Genomic DNA, 15,627 nt, shown 5'->3' on the forward strand with positions numbered 1-15,627 from the left:
CCAAATGCTGGGTTTAAATTTCAATTTGTTTGGTCATCTCTCTGGCCCAGGTGCTTTTAGACAGAGGTATGCTCCAAATGTGTCTCCCGGATGAAGAGCAAGCAACAGTTCACCCTAGAAATTATTTATGTAGCTGGGGAGAGGTTAAGGAGGTGAAGGGGTGAAGTGGCAGTCCAAAAATGTACTTGCAATGATTATTATAGCTGCCTCAGGTGAGCCCTTGCTATGTTCCTGACACTCAGTGGCAGCTAAGTGGAAAAGTGGGGTTTAATCTAGGTTACGCTTTAAAGCTCTTCATTACTATTTCTTGTCTCCATCATCCTTTTCATGATCCTAAAAACAAAAATACCCGTGTAAGTTTGAGACCAGCTTGGTCTATATAGTAAGTCCCAGGCCAGCCAGGGCTATCTAGTGAGACTCTACCTAAAAATAACAAAGTAACAACAAAAAAATCCAACTAATCAAAGAGCAAGATTCTAAAAATTGAGAACCCCAATATTGCGCTGGGTTCTCTGTCGGGAGAATTCCTTCCGGGGAAGACAAACATTTGTCCATCACTCACAAGGTCCTAACGACCTATCAAAGTCCAATTCCACCCAAGTTCACCCTGGGGAAGCAGTGGGTTTATTGGGCTTACTCACACAATACAGGGCTACAGGCAGAAGTACGGGTGACCCCAGAGCAGTCGGACTGGAAGTTCTCCTCCCAGCAAGGATGCCCACCTCCTGCTTCCAGCAACTAGAGCAGAAATGCAGATCACAATTATGGAAGGCGTGGCTGGACTCTCACTGGCACTGCCCCACCTGCTTTTCTGAGGACAGAATTCTATCTACCATAGCGGGTGTCTTTTCCTTTTTTTTTTGTTTTTCGAGACAGGGTTTTTCTGCAGCTTTTTTAGAGCCTGTCCTGGAACTAGCTCTTGTAGACTAGGCTGGCCTCGAACTCACAGAGATCCGCCTGCCTCTGCCTCCCGAGTGCTGGGATTAAAGGCGTGCGCCACCACCGCCCGGCTCATAGCGGGTGTCTTAAGTGAGAAAACTGTCACCAGAGCACCTGCCTGCCTGACAAACCTGAGGCTAATCTTCAGCACCCATGTAGGCAGGTGGTGGTGGGTGGCAGAAGCAGGATCCCAGGCAGTCTAACCAATTGGCAAGCTCCCTTTCAGTGAGAAGCCATGTATGAGAAATGTGGAGAGTGATATAGTTCACTCAATGGCAACTTCCACAGGCACACTCATGAGCACCCACACTGCTACCAATAAAAAGAAAAAAGTTTGCTAAAAAGCAAAAATGTAAACTGGGCAGTGGTGGCGCACACCTTTAATCCCAGCACTTGGGAGGCAGAGGCAGGTGGATCTCTGTGAGTTCGAGGCCTGCCTGGTCTACACAGGCAGACTGAGTTCCAGGACAGCCATGGCTACTACACAGAGAAACCCTGTCTCGAAAAACCAAAACAAAACAAACCAGATACATCATATATTAACAAGCATTTTTATTAAAATTAACTCTGAAAACAAAAAAAAAAATGACAGTATTGTTCCACACTTTTGTAGTCTTTTTCTGACAACAGGAGACAGGTAGAGCCTCAAATCCGCTTCCTCTGACCACGCATGGCTTTACTAAGGTCAAAGAAGAAGACTTTCACTTGGAGTTGCACTGAAGGCAAACTTCCCAGGAGGAGTTGAAGAACCATTAGCTGCTAAAAACCACGGCACCCAACAGTTTCTCAGTAGATGTCAGCCACTGACTTAGCATCAGGATGGCAACTCCTTTCAAGGCCAGCATGTTTGAAGGAAACTTGAGCTCTTGTTAATTCAGTTTAAACATCTTTTTCTTTTTTCTTTTTTTTTTTTGTCAGAGACAGGTTTTCTCTGTGTGGAGCTTGTCTGGAACTCATTCTGTAGACCAGGCTGGCCTTAAACTTGTGCCACCACTGCTTGGCTGAACATTCTTTTACTTATTTAGGTCTGTCAGTAACTGAACCCAGGGCCTGGCCAAACATGCCTACTACATATGCCAGCATACAAACTACAATGTCTGTTTTGGAAATAAGGTCTCCTGGACTCCAGGGTTCCTTTTCTCCAGAATCCCAGTACCAGGGTTTACAGGTATATACTCAAGTGTCTGGGATTACAAGCATAAACTCATGGGATTACAATCTGTCCAAACAATGTTTAACGAGTTTAAAACCACTCTACCAACAGCCAAGATTATATAGTACAATTTTTTAAAAAAGTTTTTTTCTAAACTAGAGAATGCAACATGCCATACACAATTAGCACTGACCTGCAGTGTTTTAGAGCTCACCAAGCCCATTTACTCAATCCTGGACCCCTCATGAGAGGGCCTGAGCAGACCTGGCTGGTCCAAGGCAGCCACTGAGGAGCAGGCTAGGACTGAGTTGAGTCCCTACGTCCTTCTTCATTCAGCGGCCTGGTGCTATCTCAGAAGAAAGACAAGTTACCCACAGTTCCAGACTTTAACAGGTTCCTTGTGACCTTGTGATGATGCACCTGCAGGACACCTCTGTTCTGATGATGAGCAGTGCACTTTTGTGTCTGGCACTGAAGAGGCCCCTTCTCAAGGTCATTCTTTCCACATACATAAGACAGCAACCATTCTTGAACTTAACGACTTTATTTGACACAAAATACAATATGGCTGTGGGAACAGCAAACACCGAAGACAAAAGAAAGAAAAAACCATAGTTCTATCTAATTTATAATTAACAGAAAGGTGAGTCGCTACACGAGTAACACATGGGTATGCTTTAGGGAGCGTCTTTTCTAGTGCCCATACCTGAAAGACAAAACAAACGACCTTATGAGGATGCTGGAGAGTAAGACCCTAAAGCCCACTAAACACTTTTTTGTTTGTTTGTTTTTCCTAACAGGGTTTCTCTGTGTAGCCCTGGCTGTCTTGGAACTCACTCTGTTGGCCAGGTTGGCCTTGAACTCAAGTTCTGGGATCAATGGCATTCACTACCACACCTGGCTTAGCTTTGTTTAATAATAAAAATGTGATCAATCAGCTGTAGGTTTGGTATCAGAATCAATCAGCTGAGAGAAGCCAGGGGGACGTGGCACTTGAGGCACCTGGCTTGGAAGGCTGAGGTGGGAGGGTCCTAATGAACTGGAGGTCAGCCTGAATTACAGAATGAGATGATGTCTCAAGAAGAAATAAACAGCCCACACAACAAGAGTGGGTTTTGGTGGGCACATTTGTGACTCCTGCACTCTATAGGCAGAGGCAGGAGGGATCCCAAAAGTCACAGGCCAGTTAAAGCTACACCAAGAGACCCCATACACCACTAGACCATTCTTCCATAGCCAAAGAAAGGCAACAGGTGGACATAAAATTTTGCATAATGGACTATCAGGGTTGGATTACAGAGATTTACTGACTCATTGTGGTGGTACCAGGGACTGAATCCATGGCCTTGTGCATGATAGACAAGTATTCTACTACTGAGCTACGTCCCCTGGCCCTGGAAATACTTGCCTTTTGTGGGTTTTTTTTTTGTCTTTCAAGACATGGTTTCACTGTAGTTTTTTTTAGAGCCTGTCCTGGAACTAGCTCTTGCAGACCAGGCTGGCCTGGTTCTCACAGAGATTCTCCTGCCTCTGCTGGGATTAAAGGCGCGCACCACCACCACACCGCTTGACCTTCGTTTTTGACTCACTTTGGTAGACCTAGCAGACTGAAAAAACTCTTCAAAATGCTGGCTAATCCCTGTTTATCTTCTCGAAGCTTGCCTTAAAAATAAGGTATGGAAACACACACCTTTAATCCTATTGTTAGGGAGATAGAGACAAATGAACCTGAGTTTGAGGCCAGCCTGGTCTACAGAGCCAGTTCAAGAACAGCCAGATCTTAGATCTTAGAGAGACCTTATCTCAAATAAACAAACAAACAAGGTGGGGGGATGCTCCACCACTCCAGCTGCCTTCAGCTTGAGGCCGGTAGGAGAATGACATCAACTAAAAGACCCAGACTTAGAACTCCAAACAAGGTGGAACACCTACTTTTGGAATTCCCACTCTCTGTTGTCCAACGGACACACCTGCCTCGTTTTGAGCCATCGAGAGATGCAGTGGAAATGAAAAGCATGCTGAAAGAGAAGACAGGTTGTTACACATCACTGCAGATACCAACCACTGCCAACACCAATCACGGGCTGTGTATGGGGACAACGGGACAGGGCAGCTGCGGAGGAGAGGGCAACATCCCACAGAACATCTTGGAACTCTTCTTATTGATAAGGACTTTGCAACACATGGCATGCCCCTACCGCTAAAGAAATGAATGATCAGGGAGCACGGGAATATGTTGTGACGGTGAGGTCCGGTCTCTGCGGGAATGTGGCTCCCGGTGCCACTTAGCTGTTAATAGGACACGTCTACACTCCTGAGACAGGGTCCCAAGCACAGGCTTCAATGCGAGAGACAACTGCTCTCACAGCCATAGCTCTTGCTAGAGTCTGAACACCCAAACCAACCAGCGTTTCTGCATGCTTATAACCCCAGTAGGTGGAGGGAGAACCAAGAGTTCAAGGTCACACTCAGCTAAACACCTGGTTCAAGACCAACCTGAGCTGCAGGAGTCCACGTCTTAAAAAAACAAAGCAACGAAAAGCCCCCTCAGAATTTCCAAGAAGCAGAGCCTGAGACACTTTCTGCAACATCTAGGTACTGGGGACAGTTCACTCAAAGACAGGCAAGAGACCTGTCTTTAGCTACCATCTCCCTGCTAAGTATACTACACAATGGGGCTTAACCCCACAGAATAGCAAGTGTTCAAGGGCAAAGTGTGTGTGAATAAGGTTTCAATGCAAACAGACCCCATCTTTCTTTCTCTTAATTTAAAATGCAATAAAGAGTATATTCAGCAGACACTACAATTTACCAAGGGCACATTCACAGCCCAGGTTTATAGAAGAAGTTGACATTATTACCTTATTCGAGCCTGTTTGCAACCCTGTCAAGCAGGCGTGACAGATATTACTATCTGTTCTTTACAGACAGGAAACGAACCCCAGACAAATGACTTGTCTAATTTACAGAGCTGGTTCTCACAAGACTCAGAACTAGCCCCCTAGCCTAATCTGGAGGTTTCTGGCACAGCATGACCAAGCTCTCCTTTACGGCAAGATATCTGAATAAATTCATCTTTAAATTTTTCATTAAAGAAAATTTCTTTCCTTTGGCTTTTTTCAAGACAGGATTTCTCTGTGTAGCCATGGTTACAAACTTAGGAATCCACCTGTCTCTGCCTACTGAGTAATGGGATTAAAGGCATGTAACCACCACCATACCTGGCTCAAAAATTCTTACATTTAGATAAAAGCCAGGCGTGATGGCACATGCCTTTAATCCTAGAACAGGTAGACACAGGCAGATCTGAGTTCTAGAACAGTTAGGAATACAAACTGAGTGCCTAAATAAATAACATTTAAATTTTCATTTGTGTTTATGTTTGTGGACACAGGTATGCATGGCACTCATGTGGAGATCAGAGCTAACGTGTGCAGTAGGTTCTTTCCTATCATGGGTGCTCCAGAGACTGAGCTCTGGTTGTCAGGCTTGGCAGTAAGCACCTTTGTCCAATGAACCATCTCACCAAGCTCACCCCCTCCCCTTCACACAGAGCATGTCACCTTTAGTCTGAAGGTGGTGAGGCCAAAGCACCTGGTGTGTTTTCTCTATCTCCATGAACATTTAATATTTTTTGGCTAATGAGGTCTGTGAAGTGGTCAAAGGGTCTGGACAGAGAAGGAAGAGTGGGTGGGAAGACAGCCTCAAGGCCACAAGGAAAACACTGAGAACTAGTTAAGGCCACCCACAAATCTCTATTCATTTAACTTTCTTTTAAGACTATTATTTTTAATTGTGTGTGAGTGTGCCTACGGTGGGCATTTGCAGGTGCCCACAGTGGGTGTGTGCAGGCACCTAAAGTGAGTGTGTGCAAATGCCCGCAGTGGGTGTGTACAGGTGCCTAGAGCGGGCGTGTGCAGGTGACGGTGTGTGCAGGTACCCGCAGCGGGTGTGTGCAGGTATCTACAGCAGGTGTGTGCAGGTGCCTAGAGCGGGTGTGTGCAGGTACCCGCAGTGGGTATTTGCAGGTGTCTGCAGAGGCCAGAGGTGTCCAATTCCCTGATCTGGAATCACAGGTGGTCCTGAGCAGCCTGCTTTGGGTTCTGGGAACTGAATTATGGGTTCTTTGGAAGAGCAGTATGTGCCCTTAACTGCCCCTCATTTAGCTTTCTTTCTCCCCCGCCCCCACCTTTCTTTCCCTTTTTGGTTTCTTGAGACATGTTTTTTCTCTCTCTCCCTCTCTCTCTCTCTCTTTTTTTTTTTTTGGTTTTTCGAGACAGGGTTTCCCTGTAGTTTCTAGAGCCTGTCCTGGAACTAGCTCTTGTAGACCAGGCTGGCCTCGAACTCAGAGATCTGCCTGCCTCTGCCTCCCGAGTGCTGGGATTAAAGGCGTGCGCCACCATCTCTCTCTTTTTTTTTTTTTTTTGGTTTTTCGAGACAGGGTTTCCCTGTAGTTTCTAGAGCCTGTCCTGGATCTAGCTCTTGTAGACCAGGCTGGCCTCAAACTCAGAGATCCGCCTGCCTCTGCCTCCCCAGTGCTGGGATTAAAGGCGTGCGCCACCACCGCCCGGCTTGAGACATGTTTTTTCTATATAGCCCTGGTTGTCCTGGAACTTGCTCTATAGATCAGTCTGGCCTTGAACTCTACCTCCTGAATGCAGAGATCCACCTATCTGTGCCTCCTGAATGCTGGAATTAAAAGCATATGTCACCACCTCCCTGTAGCTTTTTCTTTTTTAAAAATAAATCTCTTTTTTCAAATATCTATTTATTATATATACAGTGTTCTGCCTGCAGGCCAAAAGAGGGCACCAGATCTCATTACCGATGGTTGTGAGCCACCAGGTGGTTGCTGGGAATTGAACCCAGGATCTCTGGAAGAGCAGGCAGTGCTCTTAACCTCAGAGCCATCTTTCTAGTCTCCCTGTAGCTTTCTTAACAAATATTTCTTCTTACTATGTCCTGGGAGCCATCCTAAGTAGTTTACTACTGTGTTAGGTTAGCACCACTTGTAGGAATCAGTTCTGCCCTCCCACCATTCTAGAACTCAAGCTCAGCTCATGGAGATGGGCAGCAAGGCCCCGTATCCACTGAGCCGTCTCACTGGCCCTCTAAGCACTTTTTAAAAGTTTTAAATCATTTAAGCTGAGTGGTGGCGGCACACGCCTTTAATACCAGCCCTCGAGAAGCCAAAGCAGAAGGATCTCTGTGAGCTTGAGGACATCCTGGTCTACAGAGTGAATTCCAGGACAGCCAGGACTGTTACACAGAGAAACCCTGTCTTGAAAAAACCAACAGTTAAATCATTTAATCCTGTTTACACTTTTACTATTAGCCATATTTTACCCGAGGGAACCCAGGCTTAGAGATGTTAGATGAGCTGACAAGTCAAGACAGAAACAGAGGGTCATCTGAGCCCACAATCCAAGACTCCGCATCACAATGGGAGTTGTGCAGTCAGGGTATGACTGGGCAGAGCAATTTTAGCTCCTGTAACCAAGACTACGGTTCTACAGATGAATTTTTAACGTGCCAGAAATAATATATTTGCTGTCTCATCTCCTTCACAGCTGTCGCACATGCAAAGCTGGACATTCAGTCAACACTGTCTCGTTAAATATTTCTGGCAGGAGTCACAACACACACACATACTCTAGACACTTCCCTTAGAAGGTCTGTTGAGGGGCGTGGAGAGATGGCTCAGTGGTGAAGAGCACTGGCTTCTCTTCCAGAGGTTCTGAGTTTTGAGTTCAATTCCCAGCCCGCATAGGGTGGCTCACAACCATTTCTAATGGAATCTGATGCCCTCTTCTGGGATGAAGTCCAACATGTACTCATATACATAAAATAAGCAATCTTTAGAAAAAGAAAAAAAAAAGGTCTGTTGAGAAGGTACAGATAATTCTCCCAAGACAGTTTTCAGCTTTGAAGAAAATCCCTGAAGGTAGATGAATACTCAAAACAATGCATAGGAAAGAAGGCCCACTTAATAATAATTAAGACAAACTATTTTTCCTTTGTAAAATCTACTGCTTATCTAGTTAAATTTAATACTGTAAGGATTTAAAATCTGTCTTTACTACTTGTATACCTTTTGGGAGAAAGGTGGGCTACTCAATTATTTTCCCTAATAATTTTCAAGACTGAAAAAAAAAAAGGAGAAGCGGCCACACATGCACAAGTCACAGGCATAGGTAAAGATGATTCCTTACATTACAGACTCCCCACGCAACAGTACACTCTTCAGAAGTAGCAGACGCCTGGTTGGCCTGACATTCAATGCCTGTGGGAACAAGAGCAAAAGCATCACTGGACCTGGAGACAGCAGTTTCCAACCTGGCCAGCCAAGTCCTCAAGAGAGTAACTGGCCATTAACCAGTGGAGAGGGCTGTGCAGTGGCTCACATCTGTAATCCCAGAACTTGGTAGGCAGAGGCAGGAGGATATCTGCGAGTCTGAGACCAGTTAGGATTACTCATTCGTTCCCCTTAATAATTTTCGAGACCATTTCAAGGCCATTTCAGGAGAAGTAGCAATGCATTTACAAAGTGTTACTGAAGATGTCAACCAAATAAAATCTCCCTTCTGAAAAACAAAAAGTTTAGGAAAGACTCCTTATTCTGGTACAATTGTACCAGGCTAGCAGATAGGAAGCAGAAAGGCTAGGCATTACTGGGACATCAGTCTTAAGGTTGGTCTTTTCCCCACTCCTCAGAGAGATGAGAAGCCAAGGCTGTGAAATCACAGAACTGATTCTGCTGTTCGGAAACACAGTAACATATAGTCTGCTTGCCACCTGGAAGAGTAAGGTCTGTGCGTCACAGTGAAGAATTTACTGGGGCTAGGCCTGGGGCTCATGCCTGAAATCCAGTACTCATGAGAAAGAGTTTCCAGGTCAGCCTGGACTGTACAGTGAGACCTTGTCAAGCAAAAACAATGACACCCTGCCCCCATAAAGACAAAGTGGTGCAGGCCTTTCCCCCATCAGTTCAGAGGTGGAGCCAGAGGAACCACTGAGTCACTCACCAGCATGACTTCTTGTTCTTTTTGAGAGAGGGTTTCATAAATTCTTTGTCTATCTGTCTACCTATCTACCTACATGTATAAAACCAAGCTGCCTTGAATTTGCTATGTAGCCAAGGATTACTCTGAACTCCTAATCCTCCTGGTTCTACCACTGTGGTAGTTTGAATGTAACTGGCTCTCATAATCTGATGGGGAGTGGTATTATTAGGAGGTGTTGCTTTATTCGAGTGGGTATGGCTTATTGATGGAAGTTTATCATTGTGGAGGTGGGTTTTGAGGCTTCCTATGTTAGGATACTACCCACTGTCTGAGTTGACTTCCTGTTGCCTGCAAGATGTAGAACTCTTAGCTATTCCTGCAGCATCATGTCTGCCTATGTGCCACAATGCTCCCTGCTATGATGATAATGGACTGACCCTTTGAAACTGTAAGCAAGTTCCCTCAATTAAATGTTTTCCTTATAAGAGTTGCTGTGCTCAGAGCCAGGTGGAGGTGGTGCATGTCTTTAATACCAGCACTCAGGAGGCAGAGGCTGACAGATCTTTGTGAGTTCAAGGTCAGCCTGGTCTACAAAATGAGTCCCAGTACAGCTATGATTGTTACACAGAGAACCCTTATCTCAAAAAACAAAACAAACAAACAAACAAAAAAACCAATCAACAACAATAAAAACCCGCAAAAAGAATAAGTCAAAGTTTAGAGAAACTCTGAGCCAGCAACAACTAGCAGCAAACGGCACCCATGCTTTCAAAGTTGCAGTGATCACAGACTGCTACACCATTTGGTTTTTGTTATCCACCTAGCAAATATTCAGAGCAATCTTATTATATATTAGATATTTTTGTTTTGTTTTTCGAGACAGAGTTTCCCTATTGTATCTTTGGCTATCCTGGAACTCACTTGGTAGACCAGGCTGGCCTTGAACTCACAGAGATCAGTCTGCCTCCCAACTACTGGGATTAAAGTCACGCACCACAACGCCCTGCTTAGATAATATGCTAAAGTAGTAAATAAACACCTAATTAAATGACAGACGTAAAGGGGTACTAGAGTATATCTTGGGAATATCTGAAAGAACTGCCAATAACCTATGTGTGCACGAGTAAATGTGGAGAATGTGGGGGATACACACACACACACACACACACACACACACACACAGATGCTGCTTGAACCCACAAATGTAGATAGAACTTGAGATTATGTATGACAGACTGTAAATTTTCTTTATAATTATTTGCTTATTTATTTAATATGTATGCATGTTATGCCTGTACTAGAATATGCCTGGTACCCTTCGAGGTCAGAAGAGGGCATTGAATTTCCTGGAACTGAAGTGATAGACCATGTGATTGCTGGGAATTAAACCTGGGTCCTTTGGAAAAGCAGCCAGTGCTCTTAACCGCTGAACCATCCCTCCAGCCTGTGACTGTAAATCTTACCCAACAAAACCTAGATCAGATTAAAAGTACTGTAGCTCAAACTTTAGCCCTGGCTGGCCCAATACTCTTGCCATTGCCTCCCAAATGCTGGGATTACAAGGATACACTTATGTATCTACTTTCAAAGGTCATTTTCTTTCACTATTTTTGTCTTTGTGTCTTGTCTGTACAAGATGGGAAGAAATGTCAACTTTTCCTACAACTCATCCTGAATAGGATCTTGTTGGCTTTAGAATGACTATTCTGAGAGCTGGGATGCCTCCAAGACATCATTTAAAAAACAATTTAACTTTTTATTTGAGACGGCTGATAGGAACTTTGGGCAAATTAGTTTTAACTATTTAACTTAATAGTGAGTTCTAGTACAGCCAGGGCTACACATAAAAGCCGTGCCTCAAAAACCAAACCAAAACAATGTATTTCAAACACACCAATGGATGAGATGCACAAGTACCCAAGGGTTCTGATCCTGCTCTACGTCTACCCGTGAAAAAAAAAAAATCAGTCACATCAGGATGATCACCATTTCTGTAACCTTCTCAACTTCCCATCCTCCCTGAGTTACTTACAAAGATCCATAATGTGGTTCCTGCAGATGGCACAGTTATCAACTACAATATCCCAGGCCCAGAGGGCTACCGCATTCCACTGCAAAGAGAAAAGAGGGGAAACAATGCATTTTCCTTGTAATGGAACAGACTCATTAGGATTTCAGGTTTCAGCTCCAGCTACCAACTCCTTGGCCATAGGGATTATCCAAGAAAGAATGTTTTTGATTATTTCATTTGTACCACGTCAGAGGACAACAGCAAACTGTATGTATGCTTCCTCATTTACCCAAAGATGGGATTCTTCAATTTTCTGTCTATAGTGTAAAATAATTTAGCTAGCCAAACCAATGTAAGCAAATTAGAAACACTTTTTTAAACACCTGCTTTAGATTTAATTAAGTACAAACTTATTGTGCAGCTTTCCCTGGCAGTTGTGGAAGGACGGACTCCAAATCTGCAGAAGCACCCACTCTCCAGGCAGTTTGGACACAGGAGCAGGGAGGGAACAGAATGACTAAGATGACTGGATCATAGGGAGGAGAATCGCGGGACAAGCTGGACAGCTAGTTACCTTCAGTGTCAGTACACGAAACAAGGGCATCACTTCAATCTAACCAGGTTAATTTCATGGCAAAGTAAAAGCCACTAAATTTTCTTTTCCGATGTTCTCAACTTTTCTATGTCCAAACTATTAAGTCTAGTAATATTAACTATTAATTCTAGTCAATCAAAACAGAGATCAACCGGCTTCTGCAATGATAACACACATCCTGCCAGATACCCCTTCTCAAGGGCTACTTTGATGTGACTTCCCAACTCTTCATTTCTTTCAAATCCAGCTCTCAGAAGTTTAGTAACTTCTACACTGCACTTCATGCCACATCGAGTGGGAGAAAACAACGATTTCGATTCTTCAACATGGCTGCGGGCTGTAAAGAGCAGCAAGGAGACGCCAAAGAAGGGGGTGGGGTGGAGAGTGTGCTCCGCGACACGTTCCAAAACTCCATCTGCCCAACGTCAAGATCTTCATTTTGAACAGATTTATGTAATATTAGGTAGGAACCGACACCTTTCTTCCAGACTGCTGAACTATGAAGGAGAATAGAATGCAAAAAGACGTCCCCCATCTCTACTTTCCTGTTCTCAAGTCATTAATAATTTAGTACCCCACTTTCCTAAATGCCGTAAGTTCTGGGCTTGCTTTTAAAAAGAAAGACCACCAAGCTTTTTAATTGATTTTTGTTAGAAAGGTATCAGGACATTAGAGAAGTATGGGACTGGCAGAAGCTATGCGACAAGCAGTAGACACCTCGGAAGAACCATGTCTTACACACGAAGCCTAGGCCTTCCGAGGCTAATGAAGGCCTCCATACAATCGAGGCCCCAAACCAGGACTCCCGGGAGCCAAAAGACTCAAGGATCCAGGAAAGGGCGGGGCAAGAGCACCGGCGGGGCTTCTCAGAGCCTCCAGTGCGGTCCGACCGCACGTTCCCAGCTTTCTCCGCACTGCCCCATCCTCCACCCGCCGCAGTCTCTGCGAGAGTCTCCATTCCACCCACCCCACCCAGTCCTTCCCCCACCTCTCAGTCACTTTAGTGACAGCTCAATCGCTTGGCTCCCGCAAGGAAGTCGATCCCGCGAGTTTCAGTAAGCAGCTCCGTGATTGGCCCCTCAGCTTCCCCAGAGAAACTAATATGGCCTCAGCTAGTGGGCCACCGTCACGCCGATCAACCCTAAGGCCCGCCCTCCAGCTTCCTTTCGTGGTACCCGGTCCCCAGGAACGCCCTGAGCCGAAGCTCTTTCCCCCGCGCCTCGCGCGTCCTCAGGCCTGCCAGCCATATCCGCGCCTCGCTAGTTTCCCTGAGGAAGGTACTGGCGAGACCCAACCTTTTTCACTTCAAAGCGCTTCTTGCCCGCGCCGCTGTTGGTGCCGCTGGGGGTATCCACATCCATCGCTGCCGCCATTTTGAAAACACACTGTCCCTAGCCGGGCCACTGCGCCTGCGCATCGGCTCACACTTCACCTCCTGCTCCGCACACTGGGGTCCTCCTCCCGCGTCCCTCCCCTTATTGGCGCGCGCGGGTAGGAGGGGCGGGGCTCGTCACGCCCCTTTAAAGGCGCAGGTGGGGCTTCCTCTGGCCCTCAGCTGGGGAAGCCGGGCGGGGCTGAGCGACGTGAGGCGGCCGGTGGGAACGTCCGCGAGCTCTCACGCTGCTCGCCCTCAGGGAAGCCCCTTGGCCTCACGCCTTCTTCTGGGGCGGCGGCTGCTCACCTCGTGTTTGCCTGGACCTACAGCTCATCCGTTGCCCCAGCGCTGCCCCCGCGAGGCTGCGGTGGGAGGGGCGTGGGCGGCTCTGTGGAAACCCGAAACTCCACATGCGTCTCCCCCTGGTCGTGGCCGGCTTTGGAGCTAGGTGGTTGTGGCTGTGTCAGGGAGGCCTGCGGCTCGGCTTGCCAGGGCCCAAGCCTCGACTGAGTTCCCAGTTAATGTAGGAAGTGATTTCATGAGGAGAGAAGAGGCCCGTGTGTTCTGTCTCGGACCTAATAGAGCAGGCATCCTGCAGCTCTGCCTTCTTCCCCTTCTCACGAGTAGGAAGAGATGGAGAACGCTTGGGAGCCTGGGAGATGCCATATTGCCTCTCCTAACCATCCAGTCCTAAATGTCCCTTTCTTCCCATTTCCTATCCGAATTTTCCTGCTTGTACTACAGTTAAGCTAGCTCATCTGTAGTGGCTGAACTTGAATTTGGGTGAGGCATTCTGATAATCTTACACGTCGTTTCCATCGAGCTAAACAACATGGACTTTATGTCATGCTCCCATGTGTAGTCCAGGCCTCCGTGGTTTTATCTCCTACACTAGCAGAGGCATGGCTGGAATACATCACCTTGCGTTTTCTCTGTTTCTGTCCGTTAATCCTAGGACTTGGGAGGCCAAAGCAGGAGGCTGTTGTATTCCAGTCCCCACAACATGACAACAAAGAGTTTTATCTGAAATGTCACATATCCTCTTAAAAGAGATATTTACTGGAGGGTAATGGAGTGTGATGCTGATGCCATTGCTGAGCAGAGCAATAAATCCAGAAACAGCACCACAGCATTAGCACAAAGAAAATGTGTCAGAGTCTTGCTGGATGTGTGTGTGTTTGCCAAGTTCTACCTCCCATGTTAAAGCTGTCATTGATTTATTATGTGTTAACAGACCTTCTATGGGGATGCTAGAAATCCATAGTTAAGATATTGAGAACATATTTATCCATTATTCAACAATTATCTTTATGTACCAGGTCTTTTAAATTTTGGGTTCTTCTTATTTATTTATTTATTTATTTATCTATTGTGTATACAATGTTCTGACTACATGTATGCCTACATATCAAAAGGGGGCACCAGATTTCATCATAGATGGTTGTGAGCCACCATGTGGTTGCTAGGAATTGAACTCAGGACCTCTGGAAGAGCAGCCAGTGCTCTTAACCTCTGAGCCATCTCTCCAGCCTGCCCTGTTAAGAACACTGACTGCTCTTCCAGAGGACCCGAGTTTGGTTCCCAGCACCCACATGGCAGCTCACAAATGTCTGTAATTCCAAGATTAGACACATATGAAGGCAAAACACAACTGCAGATAAAAATAATTTTTTAAAAAATGCTATCAAAGTGCTGGCTGGGCTGGAGAGACGGCTCAGTGGTAGGTAAAGAACACTGGCTGCTCTTCCAGAGGACCCGGGATCAGTTCCCAGCACCCACAGGGCGGCTCACAACTGTCTGTAACTCCACTTCCAGGGCTTCTGTCACACTCACACAGACATATATACAAGCAAAACACCAATGCACATAAAATAAAAAGAAATTTAAAAAGTGCTGTCGACATAGCTCAGTGGTGGGGCACACAAAGCTCTGCATTGCCCCCAGCGCTGCAACAAACGGGTGTGAAACATGAAGGGTGGGGCTGGAGGGGCTCAGAGGTCAAGAGCACCGGCTGCTCCTCTAGAGGACCCAGGTTCAATTCCCAGCACCCACATGACAGCTTACAACTGTCTGTAATTCAGTTCTAGGGGATCCACCCCACCAGGCATGCATGTGATGATGTAGGCAAAATACTCATACATTTGAAATAAATCAGAAAGAGAGAGACAAAGAGAGATAGGAAAAAAGGCTAGCAAGATGGCTTAGCAGGTAAAGGCATTGGCTACCAACTTCAGGAACTGACTTCAACCCTCAGGATCTACATGGTGGAAGGAAAGAATTGATCCCAGCACATCGTCCTCTGAACCCCACATGTGTACTGAGAGATACATGTGCCATACATGTGTCATCCACACACACATAAATAACATGGAGGGCTGGAGTAATAATGGCTCAGTGGTTAAGAGCACTGGCTGCTCTTCCAGATGTCCTGAGTTCAATTCCCAGCAACCACATGGTGGCTCACAACCATCTGTAATGAGATCTGGCACCCTCTTCTGGTGTGCAGGCATACATAAAGGCAGAATGTTGTATACATAAATAAGTCTTAAA

General features: G+C 45.9%; 1 protein-coding gene across 1 annotated transcript; it reads right to left on the reverse strand.

Annotated features, from left to right (window-relative positions):
* Positions 1 to 2,617: 2,617 nt before the first annotated feature.
* On the reverse strand, positions 2,618 to 13,135 carry Rbx1 (ring-box 1). The gene is made up of 5 exons (XM_038343450.1): positions 12,998 to 13,135; positions 11,129 to 11,207; positions 8,305 to 8,375; positions 4,025 to 4,110; positions 2,618 to 2,798 (listed from the first exon to the last, which is right to left on the reverse strand). The coding sequence occupies exons 1-5, from the start codon at positions 13,073 to 13,075 to the stop codon at positions 2,786 to 2,788; spliced, it is 327 nt and encodes a 108-aa protein (XP_038199378.1). The 5' UTR covers positions 13,076 to 13,135; the 3' UTR covers positions 2,618 to 2,785.
* Between the last annotated feature and the right edge of the window lie 2,492 nt (positions 13,136 to 15,627).

This window comes from Arvicola amphibius, chromosome 9, assembly GCF_903992535.2.
Source record: "Arvicola amphibius chromosome 9, mArvAmp1.2, whole genome shotgun sequence".
NCBI classification, from domain to species: Eukaryota; Metazoa; Chordata; class Mammalia; order Rodentia; family Cricetidae; genus Arvicola; species Arvicola amphibius.

Coding starts and splice junctions, on each gene's coding strand:
- Rbx1 (XM_038343450.1), bottom strand. CDS start 13,075: ATGGCGGCAGCGATGGATGTGGATACCCCCAGCGGCACCAACAGCGGC. Junction 11,208..12,997: donor AGCGCTTTGAAGTGAAAAAG/GTTGGGTCTCGC, acceptor TTCTCTTTGCAG/TGGAATGCGGTAGCCCTCTG. Junction 4,111..8,304: donor TTGCGTGGGGAGTCTGTAAT/GTAAGGAATCAT, acceptor CTTCTCTTTCAG/CATGCTTTTCATTTCCACTG.